The sequence below is a fragment of the Malaclemys terrapin genome, chromosome 7, assembly GCF_027887155.1.
Source record: "Malaclemys terrapin pileata isolate rMalTer1 chromosome 7, rMalTer1.hap1, whole genome shotgun sequence".
NCBI lineage: Eukaryota > Metazoa > Chordata > Testudines > Emydidae > Malaclemys > Malaclemys terrapin.
Genome location: NC_071511.1, coordinates 98,800,968 through 98,828,019, shown reverse-complemented (window position 1 = coordinate 98,828,019; position 27,052 = coordinate 98,800,968). Strand labels below are relative to the sequence as shown.

The 27,052-nt window shown below is 37.4% G+C and overlaps 1 protein-coding gene across 1 annotated transcript in view; it reads left to right on the top strand.

Annotated features, from left to right (window-relative positions):
• ADGRA1 (adhesion G protein-coupled receptor A1) overlaps positions 1 to 27,052 on the top strand; it is a 466,316-nt gene that overhangs the window by 395,007 nt on the left and 44,257 nt on the right. Inside the window, exons 15-17 of the mRNA XM_054036172.1 lie at positions 5,185 to 5,312; positions 6,554 to 6,677; positions 18,687 to 18,832. Coding sequence (XP_053892147.1) covers positions 5,185 to 5,312; positions 6,554 to 6,677; positions 18,687 to 18,832 — 398 coding nt within the window. The remainder of the gene's footprint in view (positions 1 to 5,184; positions 5,313 to 6,553; positions 6,678 to 18,686; positions 18,833 to 27,052) is intronic.

Genomic DNA, 27,052 nt, shown 5'->3' with positions numbered 1-27,052 from the left:
ATTTTCTGTCTTATTATCTATCCCTTTCTTAATGTTTCCCAACATTCTGCTAGCTTCTTTGACTGCCGCTGCACAGTGAGTGGCTATTTTCAGAGAACCACTCACAGTGATTCCAAGATCTCTTTCTTGAGTGGTAACAGCTAATTTAGGCCTCATCTTTTTATATGTATAGTTGGGGTTATGTTTTCCAATGTGCATTACTTGGCATTTATCAACATTGAATTTCATTTGCCAGAAGAGTCACAATATTATAAGGGAGGGTACTCTCACAATATTTTCATCCTGAGTGGAAGCAGGAAGTGCCAGAAATTTCATGAAGCCTATTCATGTGATCCAGTTTTGTGAACAAATGAAGTTCAGATTTTTAAAATAAGGGTCAGCTAAAGTTCTAGAACTTGAGATTCTTCTCCAAACTCATTTGAACCTCTAAATCTTTTGGATTTACTTGTGACTGTAGTGATTATTTTAGGGATGTAATTTAGAAGGATAATGTAATTAGGGTGTATCAGACTTTTCTTCAGAGAAAAGAGGCCTTTCTAGTATAAAATGGAAGGCAAAGGGAGCTATTGGGTGCTCAGCATTGTTGAAAATCAGACTACTTTTAAGAGGGAATCAGAAGTGGGAGTCCTATAGACTTAAAATTGCACTTGTGCTCCTATGTCACTTACATGTTTAAGAAAATCTCATCCTTACAAGGATGATTTCAGGCATTTATTTTTTAAAAGCTTAAGCCAATTATATTTTTATATATTTTTCTTCAATTGTAGTACTTTATCTGACTTTGAATCCTACGTTCAGAATTTACCAATATAAATACCAGGATTACAAAAACTTACCTTTTCTAAAGTGCACTGTCTTGTTTATTAACTCATATATTTTTGTGAATGAGCACAGACAATGTTGCATCTACCTGATTTCTAGAGCAAAATAACTTCTCCCCCTCCTTTCTCAGTGTTTGCTGTTGGATATCTCTGGACTATCGTTATATAATTTATCAACACTTCTTTATACTTTTATATCACCCTCTATGCCATCTTTATGGATTTATCTGCTTTAGACAACTTATTTTCGTATGGGTTCCAAAGGGAAAGTGGTGAAAACCCTGTTTGTGATGAAACTTTAAAAAAAAAAAAAAAAAAATCCTGTAGTGGGCTGAATTAGCTGCTGTAATAAGTCTTTCCATCTCTAGTTTCCATGGGCCTGATTGTCTACTGCCTTCCATATGGTGCAGCCATTTACACCTGTGATAAGTGAGCTTGACACCTTTACTATTAGAGGAAGTGAATGGAGATTTCGGATTACGGCAGCATTTTGCAGGATGTATAATTCTAGATGTTGGTTCCTTTAGAATGTCAAAACGCTCGACTACATATTCATTTTTCCCTTAGATATTTCCTGCCAGTTTTTAATATTATCGTTCTTTGAATCCGCTCCAGGAAATAAAATCAAAATAGTCTTGTTTCAATGTAATGTACAATTATACTACTTTGCATAAGGCATGAAAAAATTAACTTAATCTTCTCATGCTGTCTCCCCAGAAAATCACTCAGGGGCGGTTGACAGATCAATAAGCTTTAATTATCATTAAAGAACAGACAAGATACATTTATCATTTATCTGTAATGAAATCAGTTTTCAGTGTTCAGAATTCTAAAAAAGGATATTCGACAGTGGCAATAATACATTACGCTACTTTGATTTAGAATTTCACTCCTTAGTAGACTTGGTGTACAAGATCAGAAAAAAGATAAAGATTAAACTTGGAAATAGGTTTAAAAGGCTGATTGTCCATGACTCTTCTGGAGGCAAAAATAGCTACTGTATATTCCTGCAAGACATATGGTATTTGCTTTCATGTAAACACTCAAGTCTAAAAGGATTGGTAGAATCCTGCATCTACACTATTACACATGATTAAAGGCTAGTTCTTTAATATGTGAAATGATGTCGTGTTAGTTAAATCCTTTTAAGTTTGGTATACTATATATATCTTAATGCAGTACATTGAGGGGTTTTTTTTATTCCGGTTTTCAACTCTGTTAGCTTTTTATAATTTTTTTCCAATAATAGGTTAAAGCAATGTCAGAAAGGTGCTTTCGTCTCTTGTTACTTGTTTAAATAATTGTATTGCTATTGTTATACCAGGTATAGCTATTATATACATTTCTGGAAATGTAAAGGGCCTCAAAACAAAATTCTAATCATGGTTTTCGTATTTATACACCATAAATGTGACTACATTAGTGAGAGCTAGAAGCGGATACTATTTTATATTTTTCAGCAAAGCACTTCTAGTTTTATTATTTGTTATATTCTATTCGAGGTCTGTCCAACACCCAAGTCCCATTTTGCTAGGCACTGTATGTTTGTAGTGAATGATAGTCCCTGCCTGAAAGAGCTTACAATCTAAAAGATAAGCCATAGCTGGTGGATGATACAAACAGGTGTGTTGGAGAATAGGATGTTGTTGCTGTTATTATTATTTTATTATTATTTTGAATTAGATCTATTATTGTAGCACTACGAGTCCCAGTCAACAACAAAAAAAACACAGAACAAAAAAAAACGTTCCTGCCCCAGAGAGCTTACAATCCAAGTATAAAACAAGAGGAAACCGACAAATATAGAGAGACAGGGAAGTACAAGAAAACAATGAAACAATATTGGTTAACATGATAGTCTATGGCAGGGGTCGGCAACCTTTCAGAAGTAGTGTGCCGAATCTTCATTTATTCACTCTAATTTAAGGTTTTGCATGCCAGTAATACATTTTAACGTTTTTAGAAGGTCTCTTTCTGTAAGTCTATAATATATAACTAAACTATTGTTGTATGTAAAGTAAATAAAGTTTTTAAAATATTTAAGAAGCTTCATTTAAAATTAAATTAAAATGCAGAGCCCCCCAGACCGGTGGCCAGGCAGTGTGAGTGCCACTGAAAATCAGCTCGTGTGCCGCCTTTGGCACGTGTGCCATAGGTTGCCTAGGCCTGGTCTATGGTCTCAGCACACCAGCAGCCTAGCTGTGATCAAGATTTTGTAGGCCTCACAGCAAAGGAGAGTTTTAAGGATGGTTTTGAAGGAGAATAATGAGTTAGTATTAAGTATGTTCTAGCACAGACTAACTGTGTGCACAATTCTTAGCCAATCAGGTTTTTTTTTTTAAATTCTTTCAATATTAAGAATTAATTTAAAGTAACAAGTTCACTATGAATGGGATTTATATTTTAAATAAGTATAGACGGATAGGCCTCTAGACCTAGAAAACTGCCATACCAAAGGTAGGAGCCTCCCCCATGGAGGAATTCTTCCATTGACCTGGCGGTCTTTACACTTGGGCTTATGTTGGCTAACTGCATCTCTCTGGAGAGGGGTTGGGTGTGAATTTTTCACAGTTCTGAATGTGGTAGCTAGGTTGATCTAAGGTTTAGGTATAAACCAAGCCAAGGTGTGATTAAAGTTCCACTTACTTAGTCATCAGCATTAGAGTCCTGGTTTTCTCAGCAAAGGACACTCAAGTCAACAAGTGGGTTGACTCTCTTTACAGGGCAAAATTTAGAACCAACAAATAAGAAAAACTCCTTTTAATTAATCTTAATACTTATAAATCCTTCTTAACTGTTAAGCTGAGGATTCATGCAGACTAACACGGCTGCTACTCTGAAACAAGTCATTGTAGTTTATGAAATGTTCAGGATTTTCATTTTTTGTCCTTAAGTGCTTATTAGCCCCAATATCTCCATATTCACCTGCAGCGATTCCAGTTTTTCCCATATGTCTCTACATATTGTTTTAACTGTAAAAAAAAAAAAATAATTGTAAAATGTGCTTATTGTACCTTTTAGGTGACTTCAATTTTCCAGTCCCTCTAGTTTTCCTCAGCGTTACCACACAGATTTCATTTTATTAAGAGTACTGGGAAATGTTCATTTTGTTAATAAGTTTCTTTCATCCTTTAACTGACAAATATAAAAGGCTACACTTTTTATAACTACAGTTCCAGAGGTCATGCATATTTGCATATTTATATTTGCATGCACAGTTCATGTAACTGTGTTTGGAAACTGACTTCAGCAAATTGCAATATACATTAGCTCAGGTGATGATTTGTATGCACAATTGTAGTAGTTGCTTGCAAAAATGTAGGTGCACAAACAAATGTGCATTTTAGTGTGTCCTAGTGGGACATCCATTGTTTTTTCAAGTTATACCCAGAGTGGCCAGAGACACCTTCTCCTCCTCCTTTATAACAAAGGCTACATTTGCGTTTCAATCCACTTTACATGCTGAGGTGGCTTCTCCTGTTATCTCCAGTAGTTTCAGTTGTATTTGGGACTTTATGCCAGGTATAACTAGGGTGAGCTCTAACAGATTGGTATTGGAATCAGATATGGTTGAGTCCACCGAAGTATGTCCTTTGTCAGTATTCTCACTTCTTACCGACATGCTGTTTCCATGAATAACTGTGGCAACGCCTCCAGCATCCCTAAAAAGAACTCTTGCACCTAGGTTTTGCCCTTAGATGTAATTGTACAGCTGCTGTTCAGCCGACATTAACAGAAGCTAAGCACGTGTGCATCAAAGGTGGCATTTGTGGCTCTTTTATGAAAGACATTCTACTCCAATCTATTGGCCCACATGGATTTATGCTGATTTACAGCAGCTGAGGATCAGACTCCTGTAGTATCTTAACAATAGATCCTCTCAGTTAGCTATCTTGGGTCTCTTGTCACATTTCTGTTTCCTTAAGAAGAAATGAGTACGTTGGAAGTAGAATATGTGCCATCTAGGGACCTTCATGGTAAATAGATATTTTGTACTCACTATCATAGTAAAAGAGATACATAAAGTTCATACTGTCAGATAGCACAGACATTACTGATGTCTGCTTGCTGTGGAATTTTGCACATTTTTTTTCTGGATTATTTTTTTTTTAAATCAGGACAGACTTGCCTGTGGAAGAAAGTTAATTTCCCCATGAGAAGTATATGCAGAATCGCGGAGAGCAGTTTGAGGAATGTAAATTCATGAACTTTATGCAGATAAATTCATCATTTTACTTTCCTGTTCCAAAATGCAGCATGTGAAAATCTAGAGGGGGTTAAAATTGGGAATGATGGTAGTATTGCAGTGAAGTCTTAGATTCTCACCTCTTAAAATGCTAATTTCATTTTCCTTCTTTGGCAGGATTTGAAGACAGTGCTCTCCTTTCCCCAGTACCCAGGGGAGTTCCTGCACCCTGTGGTATATGCATGTACTGCAGTCATGTTATTGTGCCTGTTTGCGTCCATTATCACTTACATTGTGCATCACAGGTAAGAATTCAATACAGCAGCAAACACATATTCATGTTAGAGTGGTCAGTATTAAACTGAAGCAGTCCTTATCTATCTATCTTTTCTTTGCACAAATATAAAATGCTTAAATGCTTTAGTTACTGCTGGATACTAAAATTTACAGTATAATGTAGTCAAAAAAGAATGGAAAATGGTGCTTCGTAAGTAAAAATGTATACAAAGTCAAATAATCTGTTTTGTTTATACTAAGCTCTGTGAGAGAAAAGGGAAATTGAACTTTCCCCTCAAAAACATTCATAATTAACCTTTCTCATGTGAAAACACATACCAAAACAAGCTTTTCTAACCAGTAACTTATGGTGATGTGTCCTTCTTGACTCCATTTGGAAAAATTATCCATTCAAATATTGGTTTCACACAGAAACAAAATTTAAGGATTAGAAAACTATAAACCCATAAAATATTATGGTGGGCTTGTTCCCAAGCTGTAGCCTCCCCTAAAAAGAAGCAGATGTGTGTCTAGAGATGGTCTTATATTGTTCCTAAAATTTCTTGTATTCTTTATAATTTGACACTGCAATATAAAGCTCTGTGATATAAGGCCACCTTTGATATCAAACTACTGGATGCTAGCTTCCAGTTTCACAACAGCCCCTTGGAAAGATACACTAATTGTATTGGAATCAGAGAACAACATTGTACAAAGGATTTGATAAATATCTTATCAGAAAGGTGTTTTCTTGCTTTTAAATCTGTTTGGTTTTAGAAATTTTGTGATTTCATTTATATGAATGAGATTTTTAAGTGTGTGTGTGTGTGTGTGTACACAGTAGTTAAAAGTCATTAGCTACTTAAAAGACCAGGAATGTATTTTACTGTACAAGCTGATAAACATTAATTAAGAATGTATTTAATGTAATGAATTTTGATCTTCAACTTATATGTAGTCCTTCAGAGTTGTCATAGTTAGACTACTGCATATTTGACATCTGGCAGAAAGCCTTTTAAATACACAAATCACTCTTCATTCTGGGCCTGTTTTAAAAGCCCATTGAAGTCAGTAAAAAATTTTTTTTAAAACTCCTATTGACTTCAATGAGTTTTAAAACAGACCCTCCATTCTGCAGGTAGTCTAGTAGTCAAGAATCTGAGAGTTTGAAATCTATATGTCAAAAATATTTTTTCCAAAAATATAAGAATGCATTTTAAGATTTTTACAATCAAGATGTGAATTGAAAAAATATGTTAATTTTAAACAGCACAATCCGAATCAGTAGAAAAGGATGGCACATGCTTCTCAACTTCTGTTTCCATACTGCTCTTACTTTTGCTGTCTTTGCTGGTGGAATCAATCGCATAAAATACCCAATTATATGTCAAGCTGTAAGTACCTTTGTTACCTTATTCTTATTTTTAAAAAGAAAAAAAGCCCCTGAAATTATGCATGTTGACTTAATACTGATGATGTTCTTTCATATCAAAGATTCTATATTTTCTCAGACATATGTACCAGAATTAATAATCACCATGAGGATTGTCAAGGCTAATGTGCAGCAATGGGAGTCAGGAACTTTGAATTATATTTCCATCTGTGCCACTGAGTTGCTGTGTGAACTTGGGCAAATATATTAACTTCTCCATGCCTCAATTTCCTTATCCAAAAACAAAATGGAGTTAATACTATTTCTCTTCTTTACAGAAGTGTTGGGGGATATGATTTTTCATGTTTGTAATGCCCTTTGAGATCTTCAGATTAGAGGGGCAAAGTTAGAATTATTACTATTGTGGTTGCTTACCATGAGGATATCATACTAACCTACCTGTTTCAGCTTTGTAATGTAGGCCTCTTATGCCCACTGTGCAACCACTGAATATATTTTAGCAACTTAATGTTTCTAATATAATGATGACTTTTAAGTTCAGCGCAGGGTTTGGAGGCAATGCTTATACCACCCTGTCCCCGGGAAAGGGCTTGTGTGTTAGGGAGCCTCAATGAGCTTCCTGGTATGCAGACGTGGGTGTTGTGCAGGCTGCACTTATCCCCACCTCCTCCTGTGAAACCTCTTATATGGGGAGGTTCATCCCCAGACACTCACAGAGGGAGCAGTCTCTGTGCTCTCCTGAATACAGGGAATGAGATTGTGATTGGTCCTTTGGCAGGAGTGGAAGGGAAGAAGGCTGCTTCAGTCCTCCCCTTTCAGCAAAACCTCACAAGGACCAGTTAAAATCCAGCCTTGTATTTCTAATATTTTTTTCTGGAATTTTTTACAACAGATGCCCCTGTTCTCATGAATGATATTTTTGCTGACCTTTGCTAAAGAATTTCATTAAGCAAAAATATCTGTGAATGCAACACTCAGCTTTTATCTAATGGTATTAGTATTGAGACCTCTAATATGAGATGTGTATTCTCCTTTACTTAAATAGGCTATAGTCTTGAAACCCAGTCCATTGAAAATGAATGTGTGAATGATCTCTTTCCATTACTCATGATGGAACTGAGTCTGCACAGTCTAGCCACAGTACTAATATATTAAAAGTTCTGTTCTCACATTTAATTCAAAAGTGAGCAGAGCTTCATGGGGTTTTAGCAGTCAAGAGGTTAAAAAAAATCACCAGTAATAAATCTTACTTGCCTGCTTGCCTTTTTTAGCTAATTTATAAATTATTCTTTGCCCACTCTTTTAATTAAAAAAATATTTTTTCATTCATGTATTATAATATTTCTGGTTCTAACAAGGAGAATCAAAAAATGTTGCAATTGTTCTTCTAAGCACTCATGATTGCTCAGCAGGCTTACTAAAAATAGCAGCATGTAAACTGCCCCTCTGTATTTCCTGATAGAATTTATTTATAATGTATAATTTTAATTGAGATGCAATCTCTCAGTTAGAATAGTGACCCCGGGAAGGAATAGACAGCAAGTTACACATCTTACTTTGAACTATTCCTGTCTGAGAAAAGCAAACAAGACACACAATTCTCCCCATTTTTATAACGGATTCAATGTCACTGCGTGAGTGTAAATAAAGGCAGTATTTGGCCCAGAGTTAATACAGTTAGTGCTTAGTGTATTATGAAGTTCTTAAATATAATCCAATTAAAAATGGTGATAAAATATTTAGGATCTGTGTAATATACCAATGAGGATTTGCAAGACTGTTCTTGCTGAAGTAATACTTTCTACTTACATAATACTTTAACTGGAAGCTGTCAAAGCCCTTTATGAACAGAAATAACCTTAAAACACTCAAGTGAGTTTGTTACTACTATATCCATTGCACAGGTGAATAAACCAAGGCACAGAGAGGTTAGGTGAAAGTCACGTTACAAGGCCACAAGAAGAACCCAGGAATCCTGACTCATGCTCTCATGTTCTAACCACAAGACAACAGTTCCATGCTAGAATTCTCCTGTTCTTTACAACTTAAAATTCTAACACTGTTTGGAGTATATCCTTAACATTTTATACATTTAGATTTTTTTAATGAGTACAGGAATTTATATAATACAGTTCCCATAACCAATTGTAGGAATTCTGTTTCTAATTTTCTGTAACCTGTTCTGAAAGTTGAACATTTACATTTGTCTGACTTTCAACAGACAGCACCTATAAATATTATAAGCTTCTCTGATGCAATAAACACTATGTTGTAAAATATGCCTTACATGACATTATTTTATAGGACATGGTTGATTATTTCATTATTCTGAGATAAATATATCTTAATATCTAGCCAATTGCATGGTTATTAATCTCTAAGTTCTAGCAAATCTAAACATCATTTACAATTTTTTTTATCTGTAGTTTGAAAGTTTATAGGACAGCCATAGCCATGTAATTACATGGTCACAAATGACCATCTGTTGTTACAATTTTTGCCTGGTTATTTACCTTGCAGATTGCACAGTAAAAATGATAATGAAAAATAGATTTTGTTAAATGTTATTAATAATTCTATTATGAGTAATACATAACATGAGTGCAGGGGACTGGACTAGATGACCTCTCGAGGTCCCTTCCAGTCCTATGATTCTATGATAAACTATAGGAATTTTTTCATAAAATGCAATGCATATGGCAGTTATTTCCTCTCATGGTATTAGGCCAAATCCTGAGCCATTGTAAAGCATAGTCAACACTGTGCAGCTAGAGAAATCTAAACAGATCCTGAGACCCCACACACATGCCCCCCAAGGTACCTGCATTAGGGTTACTCACCCACATAAGACCATGCCCTGTCTAAAGACAATGTCAACACCGTACTCCACCTACGGTCCAGGGATGACACAGACTCACTGAACATGCATACTGCTTCTCTGATTCCCTGAGAGGAGCTGATTGACAGCAGGGGATATCGAATGGACTGAACAACCCATGAAGGGGATATTTCAGCTGATACCACAGGCTGAACATACTGTCCATTCACAGCCATTGTTTCACCACCACCACCCTTCCTAACCTCCTTACCTGCCAACATACACGTGTAAAAAAGTCATAGAGCCCCCAGTCCTCGTACCTGTCTCCTCTTGTGACAGCTCTGTGGGTATTATTGCTGCAACAGCGTTGAAGTAACCTGTAAGGGGCCAGTGCTGGAAGGAAGGGGGACCTGCAGATGGCTTCTCAGGGTGTCTGGGAGCTCATTTATATGATGATACCCAATAGCCCCTCAAGCAGCTCCACACAAGGCCCTGTGGAGTGGGTGCACACAATGAGTACAGCCATCGTCAAGATCAGTCAGGCCAGAGCAGAACCTGTTTAAATACCCATATTTGGTTCAGGTGTCCCTCAGGACTGTGTAAGCAGGAATGAGGATTGGCTGATCCTTTTTTAAATTCTGGCAGGCACAACTGGACCTGGGCAGAATGAAAAGAACACTAGTACAGAACTATCTGATCTTCTTTCAGATAGGATGTATCTGAAGAGGATGTTACCATAATATTGCTTGTTAATCATATGTTTTGTAAATATGCTATTTCAAATTATTTATCTCAAAGAAGCATTAAAACAAGTTAATATATATTCCATAGGGGATAGAGTTACAGTACCTTCAGTGTCTCTCCCTGCTTTACAAATGCAAACATAAATGCAGCCCTGAAACAAATGCAGCCCTGCACTGTTGTTTTATAGTGCAGTGCTTGGTAGAAAATTCCAAATACAGCCTTTTCTGATGGAGTAAACCTGGAGTCACTGCTCTGAGTATTGTGGAGTGAATCTTCTTCTAGCTTTCTCACCATTCTCAGCTCCACACCCCCAGCACTTTCTTTTGCACAAGACGTAACCTCATTACAACTCTTTCACCTACGTGAAATAATAAACTGAGTTCCCTTCAGGTGTCTTTGCACAATATTTGAGTTTAACCATTGCTCTACCCCAGTATTAAGTGTCTCACACTGATCCCAGTTTAGAGAGAAAGCGTTAATGATACGAACAAGGGCTGTTTTCTGCACTAGGCCACTAATGCACCTTTTTTTCTCCTTGAATGTCAAGTAGTTGAACTAAAGAAAAAAAATTACTTCTCTCTATGATACAGTATTCAATCTGAAATCCAAACGTCTAAAATTCCTTTCAGACATGAAAATCCCATTCAAATGGTTTTCCTCATTTTGCTACCTATTAGATGCTCATTATTTGTCATTTATAAAGAGAGGAAGGATGGTCCACTGATTAGAGTGCAGGCCTGGGACTTGGGAGATCTGAATTCAGCACTCTAATCTACCCCAGTCTTGCTATGTGGTTTGAGCATGTCTCTGTGACCCTAATCCACAAATGGACTTAAGCATTGCAACTTTATGCATAACTTTTAGGCACCTAGAAAATCATAGGAACAATACTGCAACCCACAAAGTCTGAGTTAGGCACCTAGGTTCCCTATGCAATGAGTGGGGAGAGATGGGCACCTTAAAATGCAATCCACAAAGCCAGCATGCTAGGTGGGGACCCCCCTAAAATAGCAATGAGAGATGTGGCTCATCGGATGAGATAGGTGTGTCCTAAACCCTACACCCTCTCAGAGATATGTGCCTAAGTCCAGGCAGCAGGGAAGCGCCTATCTCTGCCAGTGATCTGTTTCTCAGGCATGTGACCTAGGCTGTAGAGTCATTCTCACTCTTTCTCTGGACCAATTAATATTTAATTATTCAATTATTTAATTGAAGGGGAACAATTTCAGTAGAAAAGATTGCATCTTTAAGCAGAGGAGTTCCCCTGGTTATTGAGCACACTAGAACTTAAGGAGGAGATAGGCAGGGTCGGCCCACAACATTTTGGAACATGAGGCGGGGAGCTCAAATGATGCCCCCATATCCCTTCTCTTGGGCCAAAACTTTGAAAGGTCTCAATTCTGCCTTCTTCCTGTTCTACTCCTCTCATGGTACTGCTCTGCTATCTACCCCAATAAAGGAGAACTAACAACTTAAAATGCCTTGTTCAAAAATTTTAAGGAACACTTAACTTTCAAACGCCTGAACAGCAAATGTAACTTTTCTTCTCTGCATAGTAAATGCTGACATTTTTATCTGTTTGAATAATCAAAGTGGTGCTTTCTGTGCCATCTTGGTTGCAAAGATTTGAACTGCTTCCTAAAGGTCCACAGTCTGGGCCAGCTCATGCTCTTTTGAGATGGTTGCAAGGCTGACCAGCCTCTCCTGTGTCATTGTGGAGCGTACATGTGTTTTTATTAACTTCAGCTTGGAGAAGCTGCGTTCTCCACTGGCAACTGTTACAGGAAGTGTTAGAAGTATGCGCAGAGCAACAAAAGCATTTGGAAAGAGGGTGGTCATCTTATTTGTGCACATACATTCCAGAACAGCCTTTGGAGTTGATCCTGTTGAAATGTATCTTGAAAGGGCTTTCAGTTCATCACCTAAACCACTCGCATCACTATCACGCATGTCATCACGTATCAACACTGTCTCTAGTGTCCTGCATTGTTGGTGTAAGTCTTCCTCAAGTATAGTGAGGAGTTTTGGAATATCATACAACATCCCAAATATACTGCTGTGTTCCTTGAGCTGCATGAAACATTCTTCAACTGACTGTATTGCACAATCTAGCTCCTGGTTAAAACATTCAACTTTGAATTGTTGTTTGGGGTCTTTTATGGGATTATCCCATGCCTCGTAATCAAATGTCTTCTTCGGTCACTCTTGTATTCTTGAATGGGTGGAAAAATAGCTTCAGTGTGAAGTTCCTCTGCCAAATTCTGTGCACTCTTCATTTTGAAATCCCTCATCTGACCAGTAAGGCTGTAGGTATGACTTCGCTTTGTCCAGTTGTTCCATTGCTTCAGATATATCAAAGTCAACACCTTGGAGTCTCTTGCTGACAACATTTATTTCAAACAGTATATCACGCCACAACACTAAGCCACACAGAAATTTGAAGTTATGTGTGATTCTGGTGATTCCATTTCCCTTTGCCACTGTCCTCCCACAAACAGTTCCTGTCATAGCATTATCCTCCATAATGTCAACTATGGCATCATCTATCTTCCCAATTTGGTGTTTGATAGGCTTTATCGCTTCCACTTGACTTTCCCATCGTGTGGCACTCAGTGGTTTCAGTGTCAGAGAGGATGTTCCCAGATGTTGCTTCAAAATTTGCCATCGATGAGTTGATGCAGAGAAAAATACATAGATGCTTTGAATTACATTAAAAAGTTCAGCAGCCTCACTGGAAGCTGAAGCTGCATCACTGACCACAAAATTCAATGAATGAGAACTGCAAGGGACCAAAAAAGCTTGAGGGTTTAACTCTCGGATCCGTGTCTGCACTCCTCTGTTCTTTCCTCTCATGTTGGCACCATTATCGTAGCCCTGACTTCTCATGTCAGCTATCGCAATTCCCGTATCTTCCAGCTTTTTAAGAAGCCCATTTGTCACACCAGCTCCTGTAGTATCATCAATGTCAATAAATTCTAGAAAATGCTCTCTGACAGTCACCATTGCAGGGACATTTTCACTAGGTTCTGTTGTTGTTAAAAAAACGCACCATTAAAGTCATTTGTTCCGTATGGCTGATGTCAGGTGTGCAGTCCAGAATAACAGAGTAATATCTTGCTGACTTCAGATCTGCCACAATCTTCTGTTTGACTTTTGTTGCCAGTAACTGTATGATCTCATTTTGAATTGTTTTTCCAAGGTAGTGGTGTGTGTACATTTCTTCGGGGCAGACTCATCTTAGATGCTCCTGGAGTACTGCATCAAACTCAGCCATCAGCGCCACAATTTTAAGGAAGTTTCCATTGTTTGGCACATACAGCTGATCTGAAGTGCCATGTAGTGCTAGGTTTTGAGTAGCAAGCATTCTCACAATGGCAATGAGCCTTTTCAGAACATTTTGCCAGTAAAGATACTCTGATGCAATCTTCTCTTGATGCTGATCGTCTATGGTGGCCTTTAACCTTAGTCTCATCTCAAGCTCTTTTCACCTATGGAATGTTCTCTGGTGATTTGCTGCCTTCTCATGGGATGCCAGATTTCTAGCCAGATTTTTCCAGTCCTTTGTTCCTGTAGAACCCAATGTGGCTGAAACATTAGGCTGCAAGATTTCAGAGCAGCAGCCATGTTAGTCTGTATCCTCAAAAAGAACAGGAGTACTTGTGGTACCTTAGAGACTAACAAATTTATTAGAGCATAATAAATGGGCTAAGAAGTGGGCTAAGAAGTGGGTTGTAGCCCACGAAAGCTTATGCTCTAATAAATTTGTTAATCTCTAGGCTGCAAGAGTTTGCAACAAAAACAGTATACAGCATTCTGGGTTTTTGAGTACATAAGTCATGGCCTCTCCACTTTGTCACCATTGGGGATTTCATGCCAGTAATGTGTTGGATGGAAACTTCTATTTTCATTGTCTTTGGGGAACATGAAGTTTTTCACTTGCTGTGGCCCATGCAGTACAAAGAAGTCCCTCGGGCTACTGTTCAAGTGGGTCCACAGTCCTGGATCATCTAGACTTAAGGAACTAAATTCAGCAGCAGCTGTTTCTTGCGCCTCCACCACACTCTTCTCTGATCTACACTTGTCTTCAGGAATGTGCATGGTTACATCCATTTGAGATGGAGATATGGATGCTGCAGTAGCTGCCAGGTCACCTGCACTCTGACTAACTGGAAGATCAGGCATCTCCTCACCACTCACATCCTCACTGGGGCCGGAAGGCTCAGCGTGAACATTTGTGTCTATGTATCTCAGGAGAGCTCGTTCCTGCTTAGATAGAAAAGCTTCCTTTGCTTGCTTTCTTTCTCTGAATTCTGCCCCAGAGGAGCGTTTTCTTCTTTCGTGACTGCTGTTCGGTGCCAGCTATAGTGACTCTCAACACTCAATTGAACGGGACAGATAAGCAGGCTTGTAGCAGAGCCTGAGTGAGGGAAGATATCCGCATCTTAAGGGCTTAACTGGCTCCTACTATTTCAGTTGACTGCCTGTTCTTCTCAAGTGGGTTCAGGGAAGCAGCAGGAAACAGGAAGTTCCCTGAGAAGCTGGTGTTAATCAGTCCAAGTCCTGGGAGTGCTAGAGAGGTACATAAGAGGCTCCTCCTCTTCTCTGTCCCTGCAGCTCCTGCTGCTTTCTGTTGTTTCCTCTCACCTTTTCTCCTGCCTGTCTGTTATGTCTCTTGTGCCCTCCTTCCTCCAGCACAGCACTCCACCATCTCTGTGCATCTAGAGCAGAGAGAATACATATGCACCAGCAGCAAACACCATTTTCTACACTCTGGGTTCTAGTGGCACCCCCCCCCCCAATCTGGCACCTGAGGTGGCTGCCTCCATTGACCTCATGGTAAGGCCAGCCCTGGAGATAGGTATCTGGGCACCCAGAGTGAAGCAGTAGTGTGCATGCCCAGAGGCAGTAACACAGATGCTTAGGAACTTGTACTTCAAAAACTTGGGCACCAAGTGAATGTAGGTGCCTACAGGGTTAGGCATCAGCCAAGTGGAAGTTTTGTGGCTCAAATGAGGATAATAGTTCTTCTCTACCTTGCAACAGTGTTTGGAGGATAATTACATTACAGATTGTAAAGCACTCAGTTACTATGGTGATGGTGATCATATAAGTACCAAAAATAGATTAATCAACTTCTTTACTTCACTGAAAGCAATTTCCCAGCTCTCCAGGGCTTCAGGGGGTATGTTCAGCCACAACCAAACAGAAGCAAGTGAATTAAAGGCAATCTTCTGCAGAACATGTCTGCCATTTTTAAAAGGAAAAATTGACAACAAGAAAGAAATGAAAGTTAAGGCTGTCCAAGGGAGCATTAGACACCAGTATCGTATAGGTTTACCCGAGTATTTGTTCTGGTAATCAATAAGAGACTAGTCATTACTATAGCAACTGTAACATCACATGGTTCTTAAGCAACCTCTAAGACACTGAACAAATTTTTAAAGGATCATCTTTTTAAATACATCATCTTCTCAAATTTTTTGCTTTAAAAAAGTGTAATAAATAAGCTTTTCAGTTAAACAATATATGTTCCATTGATACAGTTCCAAGAACACAAAAGCCTTGAAAAGACTGAGACCATGTAATTATTATGGAAAAATGAGGAGTTTTGCTTTAGCAACTGCAGTTATTAGACAACATAAGCAATGTTGGTTATAACATATGCAGACAGTCCTGGCTGGTCTCCCTGTAGCTTTCGGTGAAAACACACACAGGCCTGTCAGCACAAAACTCTCTTGTAATAAAACATCACTACTCTAATATCCCCAATCTTTATCCTTTTCTCCATACTGGAAACAGGGCCCATCATGCAAGCGTGAACATCATCTGTACGCAATGATGAACCCGAGCACCACATCCACTGCAAGCATATTTTCATCATGTTTAAACTCCTTACTTTTTAATCTATTTGTTTGTTTCTATTTTTATATGGCATCTGTCCATGTGTCCTAGGCCCAAATCCAATAACACAATATACATAAATAAACCCAAATCCCACTCAGCACCTTAAACATGTAACCCATTAGGACTTTCAGTACCCACCACGTACATTTGAATTCCCATATCCTGTATCTGGATTTGAGTGAGGGTACCCTTACAAACACTTGACATATCCCAAAACGAGGTGTGACAAACACGTCTGTTCTATTGAATAAATATTTAACATCAAAAAAATCTGTCCTCTAATCCAGTGTTTATGGAGTGAAGTAAGGCACAAACAGGCGGTCAGGCTAGATTATGACAATAGTCCCTTCTGGCTTTAGACTATATGAAGAAAAAGGACATTGTTGCCCTTTGACTGGAATATAGAAGCCCAATGCATTCACCCAATCTGCACTGAGGATATTTTATGAATGCCTTCATATATGTCTGGCTAAATAAGAAGTCTGGAACCACCATCATCCTTCAAATTTACCAGTCATCCAGGGCCGGAAAACATGTTCTCCTCTATTAAAGGCAGGAAATACCAATAGGTTATTAAATAGTCTTATTATTTAAGAGGTTGTACAACAGCTAATAGTATTTGTGGTCTCTCTTCCTTGTTAGCATGTTTTATCCCATGTTATTGAAGAGACTAATCTCTGAAAGATGGGCATGGTATAACGAAAAGTCATGAGGGTAGCGTGTGACACACAAATTCTATTCTGTCCCCCTTTTCTGTTGCTTCTTTGATAGTGCAGTGAAATTGTTGCTATTCATATTTTATTGTACTATTTTATTAGGATCCACATTAATTTATATTGTTGGTCATACCTGTTGGTACATCAACAGGGAATGGAATTTTATCATCCAATATGTTGTCTGAACTTCACACATTTGTATATACTGACACCAGACTCATCCCTCATGCCCATGCATTTGTTAAACCCTTCATATATTTTCTGAATAATCATACAATGCACAGCCTCAGCCCTACACTGAAATAACTAGAACAATGTTATTAATTTAGTTCTTCGTATTTTTCTGATTCTTCCTTCTCATTCCCTCCCCCCTTGGAATCATACTAGTACTCAATGTGTCCCTGCAAAACTCTTCTGCGAGTTGCACATGAAATAAACCCAGACAGCACTAGCCACTGAATTGGCAACATCTGCCAGCTGATGGTGCATAGATGTCTCATTCTCTTATTTCTGCTTCCTTCACCTCAAGCGACAGCCACTGTGAAGTCCATACTCTCCCCTGTCTAATGTGTCAGATAAGCCCAGGAAAAAGAAAAGAATTCCAATAGCCTTTATCTTGATTAATATTTGTTGTACATATATATAAATATTACGATGTATTATTAAACCTAAACAAAATTCATGTTTTTTTTCTTTTTCTATCAATTATTTTCGTTTCAACTTAAGCAAAAATGGAACTCTAGTTTAGATAAATCATTATAATAGATTTGTGTTAGCTTTATTCAGCAATCCTGTGTATTCCTTAAAAATTTATGGGCTTTCCAATTATAGCAATATTTTACTTGTCACAGCAAAATGTCAGGTTATTGCTTCAAAGTAACCTCATTTTATATAATCAGATGGAGACGTAGCTAATATAATACAGCATTGTAGATTGGATAAAATTCCAATTACTGTTTCCATAGTAATGAATAACAGTTACTAGCATAGTACAGATGTTAGCATTTTAGTGTTGGTATTTTTGTTTTACTTTTAATGATATACACAGCACTTTATTGGAAAGATCAGAACAGCCACACTGTTAGGTTTGCACTTCCTTTTTCTTTTATTTCTGTACTAAGTATTGTTTTAAAAGATGCAAATCTTCTTCACCTACTTTTGGCTATGGTGTGGCTAAAATGGCCACTTTTTTAAGACACCAAAAATATTTTTTTCTTAGCATGCCTGAGATGCTAAGATCTTATCCCAACCTCACTTCATCAGGTCATACATGGCTGTACCTTGCTGAGAGGAAAATAAGATATACTGCTCCTACAAAACTTACTAAAATTAATGCTGATAGGACAAATTCAGACAAAACGTTTGCCTTTTCATTGACCCCAGACTTGAAATTTGCATTATATGCAGCATAATTAGCAAAGCAGTGGCAGGTTCCTTGCCAGCAAAGCTTCAAGAATCAAGCCAATCTTCCATAGACTTAAATTTGCAAATTCAGTGAGTAGCCACTAATGATGCTCTCAGAAAACACATTTTAAGTGTTCTGATTTCATAACATCTTACTGGGTGTCTCAGATATTAGCAATTATAATTTAAACATTAGTTTAAGTAAGAGATGCCACCTGCTTTTTAAATCATTTTAATTCTCTTGCACTGATTAGAAGTAACCAGAGAGATGCAAAAATGTTGCTAAGGCAATCACAAATTCAGTTAATTTAAATTAAAATTATTCTGGTTTACTTGTGCATTTGTACCATAGGCTTATGTTACCAAGTATTTTTGTTTTACTGGCCCTTTGCTGATTTCTGTAACTATCACCCTCTTGTTTTAGGTTGGCATAGTATTGCATTATTCCACCCTCTCCACTACGCTATGGATCGGAGTAACTGCAAGGAATATTTATAAGCAAGTCACAAAAAAAGCTCAACCGTGCCAAAATAGTGACCAACCTTCTTATCCAAAACAGCCATTGCTCAGGTATGGACTAATAACATTAAAGGTTGATTTTTTTTTCTGAGTTCCTAAGATTTGTTAACAATTCGAAACTTTTAAATAGTCGGTTGCATTATTTGCTGTCCTCTTCAGTTGTGCAAACTCTAGGTAAGGCCACTGAAAACCTGAATCCCTCAGAGTACTACAGAAATGTCTGTTAAATATGTGGGAAAATCTGCCACTTTACAGAGGTGGTTATGGCTAATTCCAAAACACTGAAATATATAAAAGTTATGTACAGCTAGATTCTGATTCCCTTATTTATGCCAGATAGCACCTACCTCCCCGAAGGGTCCTGTTGGTTTCCTATTGAGCCAATACTGTGGCCCACTTGTGGAGTAAGGTACTATTCAATTATCAGAAACTGGCCCATAATGACCTTCACTTTCCCCTCATGCACTTTCCCCACAAATCTTGCTCATGCTCTTCATTCCATAGAGATCCTATGCCAGTTCTCCCACCACCCACCTCACCCCACACCAGAGATGATCTATCACTACCTGCAAGATTGTCAAGATGCTCAGTAGAGGAGGCCATCTGGAAAGAATTCTTCTGCGTTTACAGCAGCTGTAATTTCAAAAGAATTCTCACCAAAGGGGCATAATTTCATGAGAACTCAGTCCAAAATCGTCAATTCTGTACAAAAATGCCTAGAACAGCATTTTTTACTGAGGACATAAAATCTGTTATATGGCCCTGATAGACCGTGCTGTGTGAACCTGAGCCAAACTGTTAACATTATATAGAAATATGCATTGTGCATATGTTCTGTACAAAGATTTGTGTTTTATAATCCAGACCCCATTGAATGAAATCTTTATTACTGTCATCAGTTCTCTGCTTTTTAAAATATTTTCTTTCCAAAGATGAAATTGGTTAACACTTACATAAAATTTGTCTGGTGAAAAGGAGAAGACTCTCACTGAAGGTTGGCTTTGTGTTAGATATAAGCAAAGGGAAATGTTTTTGTTGAGAGAGCTTGAGTGTGATTTACTATACCATTCTTCACAGATGTGAATTTCAGTCATTCAGATATTTGCTCATGGTGAAATGAATAATTGTCAAATTTCAAGTACTGCAGTGAGGTTATTAAGGAAGAAAATTGTTTCAGGTTACACAGACCCAGTGTATTGTATGTTCTTCAAATTCAAATCCTGTTAGAGCTGGAAGAAAACAACAGACAATCAGGTTACAGAAAAGATTACTTTAATTAGAGCCCTTGTTGTGGCAATTGTATGGAGTTCCTCAGCCAGTGAAAATAAATAGTAGGTATTTTAAACTTTGTAATAGAAATGATACTTTTAGCTGTAAGAGTACATGTAAATAATTGTTTAATAGCTAACTAAAATGATTCTACAGTTAGTTTTCTCACTCAGAACATCATATGTCCTAGATGTCTTTTAGCTGTAAGAGCACATGTAAATAATTGTTTAATAGCTAACTAAAATGATTCTACAGTTGGTTTTCTCACTCAGAGCATCATGTGTCCTAGAGATTCAACCACTAAAATGTCTGATGTGATTCCATAATGGCTAGTACTAGTTTCAAAATAGTGAAGGATCTGTTTCATTTCATGTAGAAAATGGGCATATTATGTGGGGAAAAATCCTTTAATTCAGAGAATGCCCAAACTCAGAATTAGTAATTGTTGGTTTTTTGGAAAATCAAAGATAATTTCGTGGTCATTTTAATTTGGTTATTTCAATGAAGTTAATATCTAAAGTATTCTGTATCATGTATCCATAATATTTCCATAACAGCCACTTGATAATGCTTAAATTGTTAGTATATCAATAAGAAATAGATTTTAACCAGCTAACGTTAGTTTTTTGGACCTGAAAGCTGACATTGGCTGCTTTGTGTGTATGAAATATTTTCACATAAGTAAAAGATAATGAATTTTTTTCAGGACTGATTTTTTGTAAAAGCAAACAAATTACCTCGATTTTGGCACCCATAAATAATTATGCTCACGTAAGAGAGGCTGAGTTGAGCCCTTTTTACTGTTACATATAAGGGCTATCATTTGTCAAACATGTCTATGACTGTGTATCACATAAACTGCACAGTTTGCTGCTCTCCTGCAAACTTTTCTTTCCTCAAAATGAATGTGTAGAATTGACTGGCTTCCCAGTTTGCATATGGTTGTTTATAAACACTCTTAATGTATTCTTGCTGAAGAAGACAAGGATATCTGTTGTGATTCACTGGAGGATTCTACTGCAGGAAATTAAACAATAACTCAGTAGAACGGCATTTACCAAATACACCTCTACCCCGATATAATGCTGTCCTTGGGAGCCAAAAAATCTTACCGCGTTATAGGTGAAACTGCATTATATCGAACTTACTTTGATCTGCCAGAGTGCGCAGCCCTACCCCCCCCGGAGCACTGTTTTACTGCGTTATAGCAGAATTCGTGTTATATCAGATTGCGTTATATTGGGGTAGAGGTGTATTTACCAAGAAATTTAAAAAAAACAAATGCATTTTTAAAAGAGCTTGATTCACCTTTTAAAGCAGTTGAAATAGTGGAAAATATTGAATAAATACCAAGGGGCCAAATTTTTAAAATGGAGACTCTAGCTATGTATGTGAAAAGACATTTGAGGTTACACATACAATTATTGAATTTACGTGTACAAATAATCAAGAGTCTATCTTGCCAGCTGCATGTACATTTTACCATTTGGGCATGCAGTTTTATACTAATTGTGTGCACAATTACAGGTATATATTTTAGCCTAATTGTGCCATTTAAAAAATTGACTCATAAATATACATTTGACCCAGAAAGACATGTTTATTAAATCCAACAATGTAAAAATCAGTGTAGACCTGTTGTGTTTTTTATCAAGTTTTTCTCTTGTCAGTTTTGCAGGAGATGAGTCTTTGAGATTTTGCAATACCATTTTATTGCTTTTATTGTGACTTGAATTTTATGACTTCTTTTTCATTCTATTCTTTGTTAAAATATGACTTGCAAAAAGGTTTCTGCTTTATCACTATAGCATTTAATAATTTTAAAGAATTAAAGTAAATGACAACTAGTATTTGATGTACTTCCTTGTTGGGTTTTTTTTGTATTTTTTTTTTTGTGTGTGTGTGTGTTTTTTGTTTTGTTTTGTTTTTTGTTTTCTCTGCTTCTTGACTGAGGCTATCGGTGTTCAGTTGCTGAAAGAAATGCTGGCCATCTATAGATTATTCTCTTAATATGTTTAGGTACAGTGACCAAAACTGAAATGCTTTAGGAATTTAAAGGACATGCTTAAATAAAACTAATACATTTTTACTGAAACTCACTCCTTGGCAACATTATTTTGAGTATAGTGATTTCTTTTCTGCATAGTTCAATGATTAAATAAAATGCAAGCTCTCATGCCCATAACTATTTAGTGAAAGAAATTCATTAACTCTTAAAATTCTGGCATTTTCCAAACTGCCCTTCAGATGAATGCTTTAGAATGTTTACAAGACATGTATCAAATGAATGCTTCACTGAATTTTGTGCAATTAAATTCTGACCATTAACACTGCAAAAATGAAGTCATTGCTGTACATGTGTTTATATAAACATAGTTTGTGATGTGCTTCAGAGTGAATGGAACTAAACCTATTCTGTCTATGTATGGCATTTGTAAAGTGCCCACCACTGTCCTGGAATGTGAGGAGTACTCAGCTGGCAGACTTCATCCTCTTCTATTGGTTGGTTCTGGGCTTTGAAACTTGGCATCATCTCACTGTCAGGCATGGGTAGGATCAGGTTCAAGTGTGGTCTCTTAGAACTGATCAGTTTAATTTGAACACTGCACGGTACATTTTAGAGAGACTCATAGGAGGAGTGGGGGAAAATTGGTCATTAAACAGCTCTGTTAGAATGATTGTGGATGAGAAGAATATTATACTACTATAAACTGGGTTAGTATATCTGGAAATATGGGTGTTAACCTGTATCATTATACTGACACGGCAGACATATTTATAAATGTATAGAAGGATTGTGTAGCTAGAGTCTATTGCTAAATTTGTGTCAGGTTACATTAAAATAGAACCTCTGCAGTAAAAGCATGCCAACCAAAGGTGATTGTGTTCCATTCAGCCTTGGTGAATTTTCTGTTTCATTATTCTACCCTAGCCCTGCTTGCAGTGTTCCCCTAAGAACTAATAAAAAGAGCTTAAGTATAAGCAACTAAGAACACTATTACAGAAGCACTTATAAATACAAATGTAAATATTCCATTGAAATAGTATTTATGTATTTATAAGTACAAGTATAAGTTCAAGTACTTTCAACTCCTGTATTCCCTGCAATTGTTTGGTCTATATATGAACTACTACCTAAATAATATAAGTATATAATGGAAGAGAAAGAAAAAGAGCAACAATGAAGTTTTATTCGTATATACAAATAAGCATGGAAAAACAATGAAAAAAATCTTTAAATGTAAATAAATGTATACATTGCCTTTCCTGTATATAATATAAGAATATCATGTACAGCATGTACATATGTATAGATGTACATATTATGTACAGCATATCATTCCGTGAAGTGGGCATTTTTCTTCAATAACAGCATAATCTCAAACATATCCTGAAGATGGTTCCTTCTTGGCCAAAGGATTTGTCCAGTACAACTGGATACTTTTGCCCCAGGAGCAGAGCTTGGCTCTTTGATATTAAATTTGATAAAAAGCATAGCAACTGTTGGTTATCGTTTCAGTTGATCCAGTTCATGCAATGGATCATTGAGGAATTGCATCCCAAGAATTCTTAAATCAGAGTCAAATGCAGATGCTCCCCTAATCATCGAAGCCATAGAAATTAGTGGCAGCTTTGGATGTAGTAGCTTGATCTACAGGCTTCAGTAAGGTGTCACAACAAACCAGAGCTTTTTTTTTTTTTTTAAGTTCCTCTTCAGTTATTCTCTTGTCCTGATTCTGCAGCCAGTGCAACTTAAGAAATAGGTGTGACACAGGAATAATAACAAATGACTGAGTACTTTTGTTATTCACCATCACATCAAAGGTCAAAATATGCCTGAACCATTTTCTAAGTCCCTTCTTCAAACTACCTACCTCTCCATGTATTTTGGAGAAAACATGTAAAGTCTGGATTTTAGCACAAACCCAGTAGGCAGAACCACACCATAGAAAGACTTTATGTTCTCCTCCCCCTGAAGTTTGTCAAGTGCAGTAGAAATTGGGGACATCGTGTCCAACTACTCACCTAGAATTCCAAGTCTGGGTTGGAGAATTTTGGCAGCTGGAGATGCTGCATCACAATTTAAATCCTATTACTTATGTCATAAATGTGGGGAAAGCAATCAAATTCTGAGTTCCAGCACGTAGAGGTAGGTTTGGGGATTGTTTTTCCAAGTGTGTCATTCACAGTCTGAACAATCTTTGAACTTTTCTGAAAAGATGCTTGTATTGAGAGTTTTTGGTGAGAGCCCTATAAGCATCAGTAGTTGCTACCATGTTGAGTGTGTATGAAAAACAGATCCTATTTGATGGCAAGTAAAATATACACTAACAGTCAGCAGTATTGCTTGACAAAACTTCATCAATGCTCACAGGGCTACATAAATCAGAATCTGGTGAGTCCACTTCCATACCAGCATCCTCTTCTTCCTGCTTTCCAGCATCATTCTCCAACATCTGAAAACAGCTTGAAGGCTTTAACAAAATTGTTAGCATTGTCTGTGAGTACATAGGTTATTTTTATTGAGCCCAGATCAAACTGTTAGTGGATCTCAGTCCATAGAGAAGCAAACATGTATGAATGTGTTCCAGCAAAGCATCAAAAACCTAAGACTGCTGATTCTGTTAGGTTAGTTGGTCAGTCCACTGACAGATAACACCCATGCTGCCTTCCAAAAAGGAAGACAATTTATGGACAACATAAGGCACAGATGTCAATTTGTTTTTAATTCTTTCAAGATCCAAGTTGTATTGTCCCACTAGCTTATGTTTTAATGTTTCTGTACAAATAACAGTGGCCTTGGGAATCATTTTTTTAAGTAAAGAGTGAAAGCCACTCCCTTCAACAATCAACAGGGGCAGCATATCACTAATAGCAAAGCTGAGAATTAGCTTATCTATTTTTTCTTTGGACACTGGCCCATCACAGAGTGCAAGTAAATAATTTTGCATTAGTAATTAAATATAGTTCATTCCGTTTTTTGCTAGCTTTATTTTCCTCTCGGACATATTTATTATTTCCTCTGCAGATTTGTAAACCTTCTGAGCACACTACAAAGCCTATCTGTTTACTTCGTTTTTTAAGACTGCTGGGGAGGGTGTGGGCTCAGTATGTATGTTTAATGGCAGTCCTTCTGTTAATGGTGTGGATTTTAGTTTATTGGGTAGCTACCTAGAACACCTAGGATGGGCACCAATAGTTGAATTTTAAAAATTTGAACAAAGAAATAAATACAATAATGAAGATTGTACTAAAGGACCCACCCCTTTTGGAAAAACCTGGGAATTATTTGCAAGACAAACAAATCTCCTGGTTTCCTCCCCTCTCCCTCATTCACTGGGTTGCCTGGCAAGGGGCTAACCTTGCAAACCCTAGCTCACATAAATAGTCCCATTGCTACTTGTGTCATCAAATACAATCCTACTTGCTAAGCAAGTCCCAATTGTTCAGTGAATGAGACCATGGAGCTTTGTCTTGTTCATTATGCAGTGTACAAAATGCACATCTTCCAAGATACCCACTGAATGTAATAGGGCATCGAGGGATCATTGCTTTAGACTCTGCATTCCTACAGTGAACTTTACAGTATATAACTCTTTATGAATGGGCAATACACCGCTACCTCGATATAACGCGACCCGATATAACACGAATTCGGATATAACGCGGTAAAGCAGTGCTCCGGGGGGGCGGGGCTGCGCACTCCGGTGGATCAAAGCAAGTTCAATATAACACGGTTTCACCTATAACGAGGTAAGATTTTTTGGCTCCCGAGGACAGTGTTATATCAAGGTAGAGGTGTATGTCCTTCCTTTGCTACACATCTTATCAAGGTTAGGATTATTGTCATTAAAAATGTGCATGTGCAATTTTCTGTGAGAAATAAAAAGGCATCTTTTAAAAAGTGGAAGCAGTGAGAGATAAAAAGGCATCTTTTAAAAAGTGGAAGTCAAATCCTAGTAAGGTAAATAGAAAGGAACATAAACACTGCCTAATTAAGTGTAAAAATGTAATAAGAAAAGCCAAAAAGGAGTTTGAAGAACAGCTAGCCAAAAACTCAAAAAGTAATAACAAAATGTTTTTTATGTACATCAGAAGCAGGAAGCTTGCTAAACAACCAGTGGGGCCCCTGGACAATCAAGATACAAAAGGAGCACTTAAAGACAATAAAGTCATTGTGGAGAAACTAAATTATGTGAGACCTAGGGAAATGCAATCCAGATGGAGCTACTATAAGGTGGGTGCATTTCCCTAGGTAATGTGAGACAGTGCATAAATGGTTCAAAAAACATTCCCAGAGAGTAGTTATCAGTGGTTCACAGTCATGCTGGAAGGGCAGAACGAGTGGGGTGCCGCACGGATCAGTTCTATTCAATATCTTCATTAATGATTTAGATAATGGCATAGAGTATACTTATAAGGTTTGCAGACAATACCAAGCTGGGAGGGGTTGCAAGTGCTTTGGAGGATAGGATTATAATTCAAAATGATCTGGACAAACTGGAGAAATGGTCTGAAGTAAATAGGATGAAATTCAAGAAGGACAAATGCAAAGTACTCCACTTAGGAAGGAACAATCATTTGCACACATACAAAATGGGAAATGACTTCCTGGGAAGGAGTACTGCAGAAAGGGATCTGGGGGTCATAGTGGGCCACAAGCTAAATATGAGTATACAGTGTAACACTATTGCAAAAAAAGCGAACACCATTCTGGGATGTATTATCAGGAGTGTTGTAAAGAAGACTCAAGAAGTAATTCTTCTGCTTTATTCTGCACTGATTAGGCCTCAACTGGAGTGTTGTGTCTACTTCTGGGCGCCACATTTCAGGAAAGTTGTGGGCAAATTGGAGAAAGTCCAGAGAAGAGCAACAAAAATGATTAAAGATCTAGAAAACATGACCTATGAGGGAAGATTGAAAAAATTGGGTTTGTTTAGTTTGGAAAAGAGAGGGGACATAAGTTTTCAAGTACATAAAAGGTTGTTACAAGGAGGAGGG